The sequence below is a fragment of the Pongo abelii genome, chromosome 2 (genome assembly GCF_028885655.2).
Source record: "Pongo abelii isolate AG06213 chromosome 2, NHGRI_mPonAbe1-v2.0_pri, whole genome shotgun sequence".
Lineage (NCBI taxonomy): Eukaryota > Metazoa > Chordata > Mammalia > Primates > Hominidae > Pongo > Pongo abelii.
In genome coordinates, this window is record NC_085928.1 from 37,906,838 (window position 1) to 37,923,546 (window position 16,709).

The 16,709-nt window shown below is 42.4% G+C and overlaps 2 protein-coding genes across 2 annotated transcripts in view; one reads left to right on the plus strand and one right to left on the minus strand.

Annotated features, from left to right (window-relative positions):
* Window positions 1–13,777, minus strand: part of LNP1 (leukemia NUP98 fusion partner 1) — a 55,930-nt gene extending 42,153 nt beyond the window's left edge. The window contains exon 1 of the mRNA XM_024244682.3: window positions 13,664–13,777. The gene's annotated coding sequence lies outside the window, so the exon portion shown is untranslated. The remainder of the gene's footprint in view (window positions 1–13,663) is intronic.
* Window positions 13,778–14,645: 868 nt separating this feature from the next.
* Window positions 14,646–16,709, plus strand: part of TOMM70 (translocase of outer mitochondrial membrane 70) — a 37,850-nt gene continuing 35,786 nt past the window's right edge. The window contains exon 1 of the mRNA XM_002813358.6: window positions 14,646–15,484. Within this exon, the coding sequence (XP_002813404.3) occupies window positions 15,161–15,484 (324 nt within the window). The 5' untranslated portion in view covers window positions 14,646–15,160. The remainder of the gene's footprint in view (window positions 15,485–16,709) is intronic.

The following is a 16,709-nucleotide window of genomic DNA, read 5'->3' on the forward strand; positions in this document are numbered from 1 at the left end:
GAGACAATCAGACATTATCTGCCTTCTGCCTTGCAAAGGAATCAAACCTTGGTCTAGTCCAGACTCTAGGTTCATCTACCAATATAGATTACAAGAAACTTAGAAAACATCAATTTTTGCTAATGGACAAGACTAAACCACAGCATCTGGGGTTGCACATTTGGGTGACAACACAACGTTTTTTTAAAGCAAGTAAACTATTGTTGATAGTCAAGATAATGGTTACTTATAAGTGGAAGAAGAGGATTTGTGATTTGGATAGCAGTCATAGAAGAAGCTTCTAAGGTGGTGGCAAAGTTCCAATTCTTTGCTTGAATGGTGAAAGATAACATCAAGGGTGTTATCTTTATAATAATCCATCCATTCTTCTACTGTTAAGCTTTTATGTAATTTCCACTGTTTGCTATCACAAGCAATGGTGCCCTAAACAGGTTTTCTTGTGTGTGCAGTGTGTTGTCTATCTAGACGTGAAATTTCTGGATTGGAGGTATCTGAATCTTCCATTTTATTAAACACTAACAGTTTAGAAAAGGAACCCACAAAAAATACTCATAATGGTTGCCTTTCTAAAGTAGCTCCATCAATTTACAATTCCACTTTTTGACATCCTTGCCTCACTGGTACTGCTGGATTTAAAAACTGTTGCCAATATTGCAGATGCAAAGTGAAATTTCATGGTTGTTTTAATTTGTATTCCCCTATTTATTGGTGAGATTAAGGATGTTTTCATATGTATATTTTCCATTTGCACTTCTTTTACAAGTAGCTTGTTTATATCTTTTGCTCATTTTTCTTCAGAGTTGTCTTTTTCTTATTGATCTATAGGAGTTCTACATGTATTCTGTATATTAACCTTCTGTAAGTTTTAAACATCACAAATACCTTTTCCCAGTATGTCTTATCTTCCGACTCTTCTGTAGTGTATGCTTTCTGTAAGTTAAAATCTTTTAATGTACCCAAACTGATCTTTTTCTTCATAAGCTTATCCTTTACCCTATCACAAAGTCATCAAGATATTCTCTCATAGTTTCTCCTATAAGTTTAAAGTTTTAGTTTTCTGGGTTTTTAATCTATTTGCCATTTTGTGTATGGTATGTGGTAGAATTACCCTTTTTGTTATTTAGGTATCTCTATTAGTTTTCTTTGGCTGTATTTCAAATTATCACAAATTTAGCAGCTTAAAACCACACAAATTTATTATCCTACAGTCTCCAAGATTTAGAAGTCTGAACACAGGTTAGCTGAGTCCTCTATTAAGGGTCTCATTAGACTGAAATCAAGGTATTTGAGGCTCATGTGTCTTCCAAGTCCACTCATCATTGGAAGAATTCAGTTTACTTTATTTGTAGGGCATTTTCTTGCTGTCTATTGACCAGGGATCACTCTAAGCTCCTAGAGTTCCTTGCTATGTGGCCCCTCCATAGGCAGTTTGCTTCTTCACAGCCAGCAGGAAAAATCTCTTTCACTTCCAATCTCTTTGACCTCTCTGAAGGGCTCTCTTGATTAGATCAGGTATATGCAGGATCATCTGCCCTTTGATTAACTTTTTTTTTTTTTAAAGCCTGAGTCTAGCTCTATTGCCCAGGCTGGAGTGCAGTGGTGCGATCTCGGCTCACTGCAACCTCTGCCTCCCAGGTTCAAGCGATTCTCCTGCCTCGGTCTCCCAAGTAGCTGGGATTACAGGTGCCTGCCATCATGCCCTGCTAATTTTTGTATTTTTAGTAGAGACGAGGTTTCACAATGTTGTCCAGGCTGGTCTCAACTTCCTGACCTCAAGTGATCCACCCACCTCGGCCTCCCAAAGTGCTGGGATTACAGGCGTGAGCCACCGCACCAGGCCGCTTTCATTAACCCTGATTAAACCATCTTGAACCCTTCAGACCAACCCATTCAGCAGCTGAATAACATGGAGTAATCTCTGTTGATATTACCAGAGGAGCCATGTCCAAATTCCTGAGCAACAAAATTATGATATGTAACAAAACAATGTTTCAAGACGCTGAGTTTTGGGGTAGTTCGTGAAGCAGCAACAGATAGTCAGAACATAGTTACAGAACCTATTTTTTTTTTTTTTTTTTTTTTGCAGCTTTGAATGTTTTTCATAATTTGACAAAATTGGGTCTTTTCTTCATTGTTGAAGTTAAGGCTATCTTCCACTGGTCGGGAAAAAATGGCAGAAAGATGGAAAAGCACAGACTAGAGGCTCTCAGGTTCAGTGCTAGAGCAATGCTAAGATCAGCACTGCATAACCATGGCTACTAGTTTAAATGCCTTTTATGAGTGAATACTCTACTGTAGGCCCATCACTTTGTAATGGACCAGAATTCTCATGCAAATCATAAAAAGAGGCACCTTTCTCCAGGCAGACCCAGCCTGACAGAAGGCTGTGCTGAGCAAAGTGCATGCTGGACCTCAACCCCCACTTGCCCCAGCATCCTTGTGTAGGGCACCATAAGCATAATCTGTATGTAATATCTTTATAAATTAAAGTGCAGGGCAACAATTCTGCATTTACAAATGACACAAATTCTTGTGGGTGGCAATGAACTAAACTGATGAAGGTGGAAAGATCTTATAAATCCATATGAGTGGGAAGAAAGGTGGCAAATGAGTGCATAAAATATACATATGAGCTATCAGTCACAGCTAAGGAGAGGAAACTAGTGTTACTACAGATTGTTCCCTGAAGATAAATGCAGATGCTCCTTCTGACAGCAAAAAGGGCAACCACTTGACTGAATCATAAAATGACATTCCCCCTGAGAAGTGAAGCAGTACCACCCACTCAACTGATGCTTTGATGGAAGTTGAATAATGCAGAAACCATCAGGATTGGGGAAAAAAAATAACAGCATAAGGGCTCAAAAGAAACAGGCTTCTATATATCATAAATGAGACACAAAGTACAAATCAATCAGGTCTTCCAGGAGGCAGCTTCAGTGGTGGAAGTGGTAGCAGTGACCACAGCATGCTAGGGCCTGGGATCTAGCCAGAGGCCATAAAGGTGGTTGTGATGAAAGGAGACTATTTCTGGTGGTAGCAGCTGCAGCAGCAGGAGCAATTGGTGTCCCAGCTGACACCAGTGGTATTGGACAGCAATGGTGGCACCAGACCATTAATATTGACAACAATATCAGTTAGAAACTTGTTCAACAAACACTTCATCAGCTTTTTATTTGGCATTGACCATATTTCAGGTATTGTGTTGGGTGGATAAATAAGTTAACAGGCACCCATCATATGCCCAACCCTCTTACAGATACAGGAGTACAAAGACGACTAGAACATGCTCCCTGCCCTTCAGGGACTCAGAATTGAGCATAGGCAGCAGATATGAGAATGAATAATTACAGCAATACAGTAATTGTGAGGAAGAAATAGAAACTGAGGTATGGTCTAACACAAAAGAGAAAACATATTACTTTGCTCTGACATATAGAATTAGAGAAGGCATTGTAGATTTTGTACAGGATACAAAATAAATCAGACACAGCTTCTGATGTTGAGATACTTATAATCCAGTAGATGAGTTAGGACAAGCATAATACTATAAAACAAGGCAGAAAAGTAATAAGTTTTGAGAAAGTCCCAGAAAAAGTATTTTGGGAGTTTAGGGGAAGCATGTAATAGACAATAAATTTTTTTTAACTAAATGCAAATCCTACCTATTCCATCCATGCTATTGTTTGGATATGGTTTGTTTGTCCCCACCAAAACTCAGGTTGAAATTTGATCCCAAATGTGGCAGTTGGGAGGTGGGGCCTAATGGAAGGTGTTCGGGTCAACGGGGTGGATCCCTTATGCTTGGTGCTATTCTCACGGTAGTGAGTTCTTGCTCTCTAGAGACTCGATTAGCTCTCTGGGAACAGATTAGTTCCTAAGAAAGTGGGTTATTACAAAGCAAGGTTTCTCTTTGGTCTGTCTTCACACATGTTCACATCCTCTTTGAACTTCTTTGCTGTGTTTTGATCTAGCACGTGGCCTCTTCCAGAAGCCAAGCAGATGCCAGTGCCATACTTCTCAGCATGCAGAACCATGAGCTAAATAAATTTCTTCAGAAATTACCCAGCCTTGGGTATTCTGTTATAGCAACACAAAAATGGCTAACACAATCTTGAATGTCCCTTTTTCCTTCTTTGATACCTTTAGCAGAATATTTATTTACTTAAAATAATATTTATTGAGTGCCTATTATATGCTAACTATTATGGACTGAATATTTTTGTCCCCCATGTTCCCACAAAATCCATATGTTGAAGCCCTAACCCCCCAGTGCGATGGTATTTGGAGATGGGACTTTGGGGAGGTAATTTGGGTTAGATGAGGTTATGAGGGTGGGGCCTTGGTTTGATGAAATTAGTGCCCTTATAAGAAGAAACATCAGAAAGTTCACTCTCTCTCTCTGCATGCAAACAAAGAAGTCATGTGAGAAACAGAGGGAAGGTGGCCTACAGTGAGCCAGGAAGAGAACCCTCACAAGAAAACAAATAGACCTGAACTTTGATCTGGGACTTCCCAGCCTCCAGAAGCATGATAAACAAATTTCTGCTGTTTATACCACTCAGTCTGTGGTATTTTGTTATAGCAACACTTGTAGAGTACTACAGATTTTGGTACTAAGAGTCGGGCATCCAGCCTCCAAAATTCATGCCCTTCTTACATACAAAATACATTCATCATTCATCCCACCCTAATGTGCTAAAGTCTTAACTCATTACAACATCACCTCTAAAGCTTAAGGTCCAATGTCTCATTAAATATCATCTAAATCAGGTATGGGAGAGAACTGAAGTGTGATTCATCCTGAGGCAAAATTCTCTGCAGGTGTGAACCTGTGAAACCAGACAAGTCATGGGCTTCTAAAACATAATGATGGGACGAGGCATAGGATAGACATTCCCACTCCAAAAGGGAGAAATAGCAAAGAAGGAAGAGGTGATGGGTCTTGTAACAAGTCCAAAATCTAGCAAGGAAAATTCCATTGGATCTTAAAGCTAGAGAATAACCCTCTTTGGTTCAACTCTCTGCCCCCCAGGCCCACTCGGGTGGTAGTATCATTCTCACAGCTCTACAGGGTAGCCTTGCCTCTTCAGCTTAAGAAGTAAGGCCAGTCCACGAGCTCTCTGCTAGGGCAAACCTGACCCTGACCCTGATATAGTAGGCAAGGGTTCCTGACCCACCAAAACTGGAAGGGCACACCCACTCTTTGAAAAACAGAAGGATTCAGACCTACTCCCTGGGCCTGTAATGGGACTGGCAGCCCTGAGGATTTCTGAATTGCTGTTGGAGTCAGTCTTCCCTTTTCTTGAAGGATAAAGTATTTTCAGAGCCAAATAGCTCTATGGTCTCATCCTGTAAAATCTAAGTCTGATAGCTTTCCTTCATCCTGTCTCATTTTTTTCTGTTTCCTTAGTCTCAGCCGGCAGTGTTTCTGCTGGTAAAATCCCATCTCTATTCTTGGCTTCTGATGAGATGGCTGATTAAGTCCATGAGGTGTACCCAATCTCCATGTTTTGGCTCCTTTTTCCTAACCATTCCTTCTACAATTCACCTCTCTCCTCTTGCATTTTACTATAAGCAGCAAGGAGGACCCAAGGTGTACCTTTGATACTTTACTTAGATATCTCCTCTGCTACGTATCCAATTTCATCACTTGCAAGTTCTACCTTGCACAACACTAGGACGCAATGCAGCCAATATTCTTTGCTACTTTATAATAAAGATCACCTTCCAGTTTCCAACTGTCTGTTCTTTATTTGTATCTGAGATCTCACCAAAATGGCCCTTAACATCACATTTGAATGAATATTCTGTTCATGTATTTACATATTCTCTAAGAAAACGGAAGCTTTGTTTCTAGCTCTCCTCTTTACTTTCCGAGCCCTCGACAAAATTGCTTTTAACATCCATATTTCTACCAACACTTCCCTCACAGCAATGTTGGCTTTTTCTAGCAGGCACCTCAAAAATCTTCCAGCCTGTACCCATCACCCAGTTCCAAAGCTAATATGTTTAGGTATTTTTCTGTTACATCAGCACCTCACTCCTAGTACCAAAATCTGTATTAGGGTTCTTCAGAGAAACAAGACTAATTATAGACAGATAAGATAGGTAAACAGATAGATAGATAGATAGATAGATAGATAGATAGATAGATAGATACAGAGGTAAGCTATGTACACATATATTTATGCATATATTTAATTAAATATATACAAATATATATTTAGGCTGGGTGTGGTGGCTCACACCTGTAATCCTAGCACTTTGGGAGGCTGAGGTGGGTAGATCGCTTGGGGTCAGGAGTTCAACACCAGCCTGGCCAACAGGGTGAAACCCCGTCTCTACTAAAAATACAAAAATTAGCTGGGCACAGTGGTGGGTACCTGCAATCCCAGATATTCGGGAGGCTAAGGCAGAATCGCTTGAACCCAGAAGGCGGAAGTTGCAGTGAGCCGAGATCACGCCACTGCACTCTGGCCTGGGCTACAAGAGCTAGACTCAAAAAAAAAAAAATATATATATATATATATGTGTGTGTGTGTGTATATATATGTGTGTGTGTGTGTGTGTGTATATATATAGCTGGGATTGCAGGCGCCCACCACCACGCCCAGCTAATTTTTGTATTTTTAGTACAGACAGGGTTTCACTGCCTTGGCCAGGCTGGCCTTGAACTCCTGACCTCATGATCAACCCTCCTCAGCCTCCCAAAGTGCTGGGATTACAGGCATGGGCCACCGCGCCCAGCCTATTTATTTATTTACAAAATTATGGAGGCTAAGACCTATAGTAAACAAGCTGGAGACCAAGGAGAGCTGATAGTGTCTTTTCAGTCTGAAAGTCACTAGGCTCTACACCTAAGAAGAGCTGATATTTCAGTTCAAGTCCAAAGGCAAGAAAAGATGAATATCCCAGCTCAAGGAACTTAGGGAGGAGGAGTTCCCCCTTATTCATCGGTGGGTCAAGTTTTGTTCTATTTGGGCCCTCAACTGATTGAATGAGGGCCAACCACATTGAGGGCAATCTGCTTTACTCACTCTGCCAATTCAAGTATCAATCTCATCCGAAACACTCTCACAGATTAAAGTAGAGCAAGATGGTGGAATAGGACTCTCCAGCAATTTTCCCCCAGAGAAACATGAATTTGAACAACTATCCATGTATAAAATACCTTCACAAGAGCTAAGGAAACCAGGTGAGAGATTACAGCACCTGGTTATAGCATAATGATAAGAAAAGACACATTTAAGTGGGTAGGAAGAACAGTTTTACATTACCCATGTCACCCTTCCCCCAAGACCAGGCAGCACAGCCTGGAAAAAGATATTGTCTGCTTGGGAGGAAGAGAGGAAAGTAAAGATAAGACTTTGCCTTGGACCCCAATACCAGGCCTGTCACAGTAAAACTCAGCACTGGGTAGACCCCCCATGCCCCATGACTTCAGGCCAGTAACTGCAGACTGAGACTCTAGACCCATCCCAGCAGCAGATGGGAAACCATAGCCCCTGTGAGACAAACTTGAGTTCCAGCCCACATCACCATCAGCCAACTACAGTGGTCTTGGGCTCCAAATAACCCACAGCAACAGGCAGGCCTCAGTGGCTGCAAGCTTCAGATGTACCCCAGCGCTGCACTAGCCTCAGCAGCTGTGGGCTTTTGAGTGCACCCAAGTGCTGCACCAGCCTCAGCAGCCACAGGATTCCATCCCAGTGCTAAGTCAGCTTCAGTGACTATGGGATTTCAGCCTGGCACTGTGCTGGTCACAGTAGGGAGTACATAGCACTCCCTAGAGCTGGAAGGGCTGCAGTGGTCACAGGCTCGGAGACCACACCAAATGACCTGCCTAGAATCTCTGGACAGGCTTACTGTTAGAGGATGTTCCCAGACAAAGCCAGACTGTGAGGGCTGGAATAAGTAACTGCTTCTTGAATGCACACACACTGACACATGACCACAAGAACAATCAGGGAATCATGACATCACTAAACAGACAAAATAAGATGCCAGTGGCAGACCCTAAAGACACAGAGATATATCAAGTATCTGCCAAGGAATTCAAAACAGCTGTTTTAAAGAAGCTCGAAGAACTTCAGAAAATACAGAGAAACAATTCAACAAAATTAGGAAAATAATAAATTGTCAGATGAGAAATTTACCAGATAAATTGAAATAATAAAATCAGACCAATTTTGGAGCTGAAAAATACAATGAATGTAAAAATGTAATAGAGAGCATCAAGAGCAGGATTGATCAATCAGAAGAAAGAATCTGTAAACTTGAAGACAGGTTATATGAAAATATACAGAGGAGAAGAAAGAAAAAAGAGTGGAAAGGAATAAAGAAACTTCATAGGGTTTATGGGATAGTATCAAAAGAGCAAATATGCAAGTTACCAGCATTCAAGAGGGAGTAGAGAAAGATAAGGGTGTAAAAGGCTTATTTAAAGCAGTAATAGCAGAAAACTTTCCAAACCTGGGGAAAGATATAAATAGCCAAGTACAGGAAGGTCAAAGATTTGCAATTAGATTCAATCCAAATAAGACTACCACAAGACATATTATAATCAAACTCTAAAGATTAAGACAAAGACAGGATCCTAAAAGCAGCAAGACAAAAAAAGCAAGTAACATATAAGGCAGTTCCAATATGCCCAGCAGCAGATTTCTCAACAGAAACCCTAGAGGCCAGGGAAGAGTAGTATGATATAGTCAAAGTGCTAAAGGTAAAAAAAGATTGTCAGTCAAGACTACTGTACTCAGCAAAACTGTCATTCAGAAATGAACATGAGATAAAGACTTTCCCAGTCACACAAAACCTGAGGGAGTTCATCACAACCAGACCTGTCTTACAAGAAATGCTAAAGGGTGTTCTTCAAGCTGAAAGGACACTAATGATAAACACGAAAACATCTGAAAGTATAAAACTCACTCGTAAAAATACGTACATAGCCAAATTTAATTTATAATACTCTGATACTGTAATGGTAGCATTTAAATACTGTAATGGGGGTGTGTAAATCACGTATCTTTAGTAGGGCTAAAAGATAAAAGTATTAAAAATAATAACTACAGCAACTTGTTGATGGATATGCAATATAAAAATACTTAAATTGTGAAATTGAAAGCACAAAATATTGAGGAAAGGAAGTGGAGTTAAAGTGTAGTTTGCATGTGTATGTGTAAATAATCAAAGTTAACTTGTTATCAGTCTAAAATAACCTGTAATATCTATGTTTTTTGAAGCAAAAACCTACAATAGATACACTAAAAAAAAAAATCAGCCAGGCAAAGTGGCTCATGCCTGTAATCCCAGCACTTTGGGAGGCCGAGGCAGGCGGATCATGAGGCCAGGAGTTCAAGATCAGCCTGGCCAACATGGTGAAACCCCATCTCTACTAAAAATACAAAACTTAGCCAGGCGTGGTGGCAGGTGCCTGTAATTCCAGCTACTTGGGAGGCTGAGGCAGGAGAATCGCTTGAACTCGGGAGGCGGAGGTTGCAGTGTGCCATTGCACTCCAGCCTGGGCAACAAGAGCAAGACTCCGTCTCAAAAAATAAAAATAAAAAAATAAAAATCAAGGAATCAAAAACACCACCACAGACACATTTATAATGTTTAAACAAGTATCTGGGTATCCCATGGCCCAGTCAAATTGACACATGAAATTACCCATCATACCACCTACATTCTGGGCTCTGGCTGTACAAAATGAACAGTTTCTGTCCTCGTGGGGCTTACATCCTATTGAGGGGATCACACAATTTATTTTTGTATTTTTCCCACAGACAAGTGTACAGTTCAGAGTTTGTTTTTTTTTTTCTTGAGGCGGCATCTCACTCTGTCACCCAGGCTGGAGTGTAATAGGGTAATCTCGGCTCACTGCAACCTCTGCCTCCGGGGTTCAAGCGATTCTCCTGCCTCAGCCTCCTGAGTAGCTGGGATTACAGGCATGTGCCACCGTGCCCGGCTAATTTTTGTATTTTTAGTAGAGACAGGGTTTCACCATGTTGGTCAGCCTGATCTTGAACTCCTGACCTCAGGTGATCCGCCCGCTTCGGCCTCCCAAAGTGTTGGGATTACAGGCACAAGTCACTGCATCCGGCCCACATAGGTAATTTCTAATAGTGCTAGGTGCTAATATCGTAGACCAAGGAAAGAGAAGAGGTGTATGAAGGGAGGCATGGGTGGGCAGAAACATTGAACTTTATAGTGAAAGTGAAGAGGATTTAAAAGTCTTTGAGCTCAAGAGTGAAATTACAGTTATGCTATAGGAAGAGTAAATTGATATCAAGGTGCAGGGTGACACATAGAAGAGAGGCACTAGAGGCAGAGAAGTTATCTGGGAAGCAAGCAAATATAGGATTTAGGGAAGATGAAGGAAATGAATAAAAGAAAAAAGAAGGGAATGTGATAGTATTAGGAGTTGAGGCCTTTGGGAAGTGATTAGATCATGAGGATGGAGCCCTTAAAAGTGGGATGAGTGCCCCTATAAAAGAGACTCCAGAGAACTTTCTTGCCCCTTTCCACTATTTGAGGACACAAACCAAATTTGCAGTCCTCAACCCAGAAGAGGGCTCTTACAGAACTTGACCATGCTGGCACACTGATCTCAAACCCGCATCCTCAGGAATTGTGAGAAATAAATTTCTATAGTTTATTAGCTAAGTAGTTTTATGAGGTTTTTGTTATATCAGCCTGTACTAAGATGGGAAGAAACTATTTATTGAGTGTCTGTTATGTGTTATACATACTCTTAGGAGTTTTCACTTAAATGAACTAAGAAGTGTCAGAATGGGTGAAAAAACTATAAGAAAGATACTACAACAAAGTTGAATTTGTTGAAGACTTCACAGCTGATTTTGTGTTTATGTGTGTATATAAATACAACAGCATAATCATTTGTGCTTGGGTAGGTAAGGATGAAAAAAGAGAGAGGTCTAAAAAGGTCTATGGTTTCAAATATGAGTAACTGCTAAGGTAATAGTGCTATTATTAGAAAAAATGGATAACACAGGCTGGGCACAGTGGCTCATGCCTGTAATCCCAGCACTTTGAGAGGCCGAGGCGGGCAGATCACGAGGTCAGGAGATCGAGACCATCCTGGCTAACACGGTGAAACCCCGTCTCCACTAAAAATACAAAAAATTATCCAGGCGTGGTGGAGGGCGCCAGTAGTCCCAGCTACTCCGGAAGCTGAGACAAGAGAATCGCTTGAACCCAGGAGGCAGAGGTTGCAGTAAGCCAAGATCACACCACTGCACTCCAGCCTGGGCGACAGAGCGAAACTCCGTCTTGGAAAAAAAAAAAGGATAACACAAAGAGAAAGAATGAGTGGAGAAAATGACGAGTTATATTTTTGACAAAAGTCAGAAATCGAAGCAAAACTGCTTAGTAAGTAGTAGGAAATATAGGGCTAGAGGTAAAAAGAGAAGCTGTGCCAAAAGATATATAGACAGTGATTATCTGCATAGAAATGGTACCTGAAGCAATGAGATTTACTTTGGTTACTAATGGAGAGATTAAAGATAAAGAAGACATATTCTAATAAATTCCTCACTTGAGGAATATCTAGAGCTGTGCTGTCCAATATGGTAGTCATTAGCCACATGATACTACTTAAATCAATTAAATAATGAAAACTGTAGTCCTTGTCACACCACATTTCAAGTGCTCAATAGCCACATGTGGCTAGTGGCTACCACATTGGACATCATAAATATAAAACATTTCCAGCATCATAGAAAGCTGTGATGGACAGCACTGATCTAGAGTTTGGTCAGAGCGTAGAAGAACCAGAACAATCTATTCTCCTGAAGCCAAGGAAAAGAACATTTCAAGGAGAGAATAATCAGTGGTATCAAGTAAAAGTGGGTGACAGCCAACCTCCCCCACCCACAAAAAAACCACAGTGAATTTTATGACTTCTAAAGCACTTTCAGACTAATTATAAACTTGTAAACTAGATTACAACAGATTTTGGAAGAAATGGGTGCCAAATAAGTAACAGATGTAGACAATTCTTTTCAGTAATTTTTCAGTAAGGAAAAACAGAGAATGAAAACATCAGAGAGCTGAAAGAGAATAGAGCTGTTCTATATGTACGTGCTTAATATAAGCAGATTTGTGCACTGGCTGGAAGGTTTGGACACCAGTCAACCAGCTATTTACCAACTCTAGCAATCTGAAAGGCCTTTCATGTAGCAGTGACAATTGAAGGGACAGAATTACATCATTTTAAAACAATAAGGAGCCTTAAAAATAACCTAATCCACCTCTCCTCACATTTTAAAGAAAGCAGAGTTGCCCAGGTCACACACACAACTCAGTGGTATTAAAATCTAGAATAAAAATTCAGGTCAGCTGGGCATGGTGGCTTATGCCTGTATTCCGAGCACTTTGGGAGGCCGAGGCAGGTAGATCACCTGAGGTCAGGAGTTCAAGACCAGCTTGGCCAATATACAAAAAATTAGCCCGGCATGGTAGCGGCCGCCTGTAATCCCAGCTACTGGGACGCTGAGGGAGGAGAATTGCTTGAAGCCTGGAGGCGGAGGCTGCAGTGAGCCAAGATGGCGCCATTGCCCTCCAGCCTGGGCAACAAGAGAGAAACTCCATCTCAAAAACAAAACAACGCAGGTCTTCCACAACCTAGTCCATTAAACTGTCTCATTCAACTGCCTCCTAAGATACAGGTCAAAGGTGAAGAAAGCTTCTTCAGTTGAGTTCCACTAATCTACCAAGAAAAAGATAATGTCTATGTTCATATATACAGAACTTCAATTTTTTAGAAATGAAATGCAGTATTTTACTTCTTTACTTTAAAATTTAGAAAAACTGAGAACTAATCATCAAATATCTATTACTTTGTAACAAACATCAAAAGAACTTTAAATATTATCTAATTAAATCTTTACTATAGCCTGAGAGGTAGATGTTTTCACCATTTCACAGATTAGAAAAACATGCATCAGATCAGTAAGGTCCCAAAGCCAGTAAGTGACACTCTATTTGGCTCTACAGTACCATCAATTAGGAAATGGAGGAGAAAATGAGAGAATAGAGCAGCATAGGCTAGAGAATGGAAATGAGATGTTTATCAAAGTATAAAAGTAACCAGAACAGATTCGTTTACTAATGCCAACCTTAAAAATAAAGCCAAACAAAATCAGGCCTTTAGATAAATATTAACCTAAAAAATGTTTCAAGAAAATAACACTGATTCCCTTTGGAGTGGGGAACTGTGCAGCTGAGGACAGGGATTGAAGGAAGACTTCACAGTAAACTCTAACTTTTGGAGTTTAACCATAACGGTGTATTGCTTACTCCAATAAATAAGAAAAAGGTTTAAAAAAAAAAAACTTCAAATATGTTTTAGTTCCTATCAAGTTTGTAATTGTTAGCATTCTACAATCCTCCAAGAGGCCACAGCAAAACTGAAATTTCAGAAAAATAAAAAAAATCCTAACTTCTGTTCTGAAAAAAGCAAGGCAGAGCTTATATTAAGGTGCAGAAAATTTGCCTTTGGGGATTGGGGGATCAGGAGGGGAGAAAAGCCTATTGCCTGCAACGATCAACTCAATTCCACTGCTATTTTTAGCCCATTTTTTTAGTCTGTTGCTAAGAAACCCTATCGCCTGAAGGCAATTTACTAATAGGAACTTACATGAAGCAGGAGAAACCGGTGATCCTGAAATTCTTTCAAATTAGGCCATTCTATTTTAATCAGTCCATTCTGGTGCCACGTGATAAAATATCTCCTTTCAATCTTTATGTAGCTCTACTGTGATGTTGTTGCACTTAATAGCAAAACAATCATTTATGAAATTTTAATGTAAGGCTTCTGCAAACCAGTATACCAGAAATGGAGAGCCATAGTTCTGGACTCTGATTTTTCTATTAATAGTTGTCTTCATGAAAATACCGTGTATTCCAAACAATACCTTGCAAGGTAATTTTATATTTTAAGAGATCTGGTGCAGAGCATCGGAAAAAGAGTTGATAAAGCTATTATAGATAAAAAGCTGTGAACTGAAATTGCGATTTGGGAATGAGACGAGAAGAGGGCTGAGACCGCTACTGCAAAGCAACCCGGGGGGTGTGCGGATCAGAGTGAGATGTGGGTTGGTGTGTCACGCAGAAATCAGCTCAAGATACAAATACGCCAAGAAAGGCTCGAAGCCGGCGGGAACCCTGACGCTTCGCATTTCTACCAACTCAGTTTAAGAAACCCCTAACAACGTAGATGTCATCGCTTCCGTAATTGGTGCCGACGAGGAGCCACAGCGACCACGCTCAAACCGTTTCGACTGGAGCCAACCTAGACGTGCCATTTCCACCTAGTCTTCTGCCATCGCTATCTCCCCTATAACCTCAAATTTGTCCAAACTAAAATCTGGCTATGTTAGTGATAAGAAGTTCAGTGATGCAGCAGCCTTCTTCAGCGGTGAGCTCTTTTCTCACACATCTTTAAATGTCCTTCTAATCCGTTGGTTTCTCGGGCACGCGGGCAGAAAACCGAGCTAACGGCCACAGAGGCTCAAGAGGTGCCAACGTGGCTATAACGGGAAAACTGGATCCGAAATCGACCAGTGAACTGCGTAGCTCGGTCTACGCCCCGCCCACCACCCTTGCTAGCCAATAGCCTTCACAACTCTTCTGCCACTCCCGCCCATTCCAGTGCTGCGGCGCTGCTTTTTCCTCCGCTCGGATCTTTTGAGCGCCCCTAGCCCGCTGTATACGCGCCCCTCCTCGGCTTCGGTAGGCAAGAGGGCCATCTGCCCTTCTTTCCTGAAGGTAGAGGGGACAACACCAGCTACGACGGGGACTCCAGAAGTCAATCTCCCGAACAGCACCGGGGCGAAAAGAAAGAAAAAGGGTTTCCGGGGACTCCCACTCACACCCACGCTTTCCCTTAACCCGGAAGTGATTTCCGCCCCTCCTCTCCCTCTAAGGTTGAGACTGGAGGAGAAGGACGGCTAGGTCTGGCCCGGCATGCCCTGGGCTTCCGGTGACCTCTGGCCCTTTTCTGTCGTCCGCTTTCTCTGCTTAGCGTGCTCGCTCGCTCATTGCTTTCCTTCCCTCCCTCGGTCTTCCTTCGCACGCTGTTTAGTGATTGTGGCGCTCGCGACAGACAGGGAGGCGGTGGCGGAGGACACTTGTCATGGCCGCCTCTAAACCTGTGGAGGCGGCGGTGGTCGCAGCAGCTCTACCGAGCTCCGGGAGTGGGGTGGGCGGCGGCGGGACTGCGGGCCCGGGCACGGGGGGGCTGCCGCGATGGCAGCTGGCTCTGGCGGTCGGGGCACCCCTGCTGCTGGGCGCGGGTGCCATATACTTGTGGAGTCGGCAGCAACGGCGCCGGGAGGCCAGAGGCCGGGGCGACGCCAGCGGCCTGAAGCGCAACAGCGAACGGAAGACCCCGGAGGGCAGGGCCAGTCCGGCCCCGGGCAGCGGACACCCTGAGGGTCCCGGTGCTCACTTGGACATGGTGAGAAGCAGCCCCAGGCCGTAGAGGAGGAAACTGGCGCGTGCAGCTTTTCCTTGGCGGGTTGTGTCAGTGAGGGGGCTTCCCATCAGACGGAAGCTGCCAAGCGGCAGCACAACACTTGGGTTTAGGGAGACTCATTTCTGGCTGCCAGTGGAGGGCATAGAGTAGCTCGATGACAGGTTACTGGCATTCTTTGACAGTTTCCTTTTGGTTTCAGGAAAATCTTTTGCTTTTCTTCTCAGTGACACAGCATTTATCCCTAGTGTTGTAGATGGGAGTGGGGCATTTGCTAATGTGATGATTGTATTTAATAAGTGAAGGAAGCTAAATTTCATTAACAATTGGTATGGTACATCGTGATACGAACTATTTCTGTGATATCCAAAGCCTGCAACCTAATCGGTAAGAGCCGTTTAATAATGAGCCACTCCCCCTTTTGGAGTGTGTTTTTGCTGGGGGTAAGTGGGCAACTACAGTGACGATTAATTGACAAAAGCAAAAAAAAAGAACACACACAAAAACGATTAGATGGCTTTCTACATAGAAAAAGAAAGACTACACAGGTTCTAAAGAGTGAAATGATGTTCAGTGGCATTTGTTTTACAGTCTCTGAACTGTAAGCAGAACTGTCAAGCTCTCAAGGCTCGTCCTCTCTCAGCAGCCCCGAAGCCCCCTTGACTGCAAGCGCTCAGCACCCGTTACCTCTCCTGCCATGCCCCAGCCCCGAGGTGTCCTTTTACACTCCGGACCCCTTGGCATTTGTCAGAAAACGCTCTGCACTGCACTGTTCCCTCTTGTTGCACAAGAGTAGCAGCCACAGCAATGCTTACCCGGCTTGGTTGCACACAGCCCCCTGCCCCAGGTCCAGGCCTGCACACAAATACAAAAAAAAAAAAAGATGGGAGTGACTTCTTAAACTTTTTGATTGGAAGCATCTTAAATTCAGTTTTTCCATTTCACCTGGAAATGTACATGACCAAGCCTAATATGCATGATATAGTTTCTCTGATGTGAGGCCAAGCATTGGAGTATTTAGTGAACTGCTTTGTGTGGTTTTGGTAACTGACTGTTAAATCTTTTTGGTATCTAACAGCTGTGCAGAGAATTAGCCTGGCTGCATTTGACAATACTGGGATTGGGTATGGTGGATTTTATCTGGGTCTGGAGTTGTTCAATGGTAGTACCAGAGTAAGTCGAGGTCAGAGAAACGTTTGGTCAAATATCT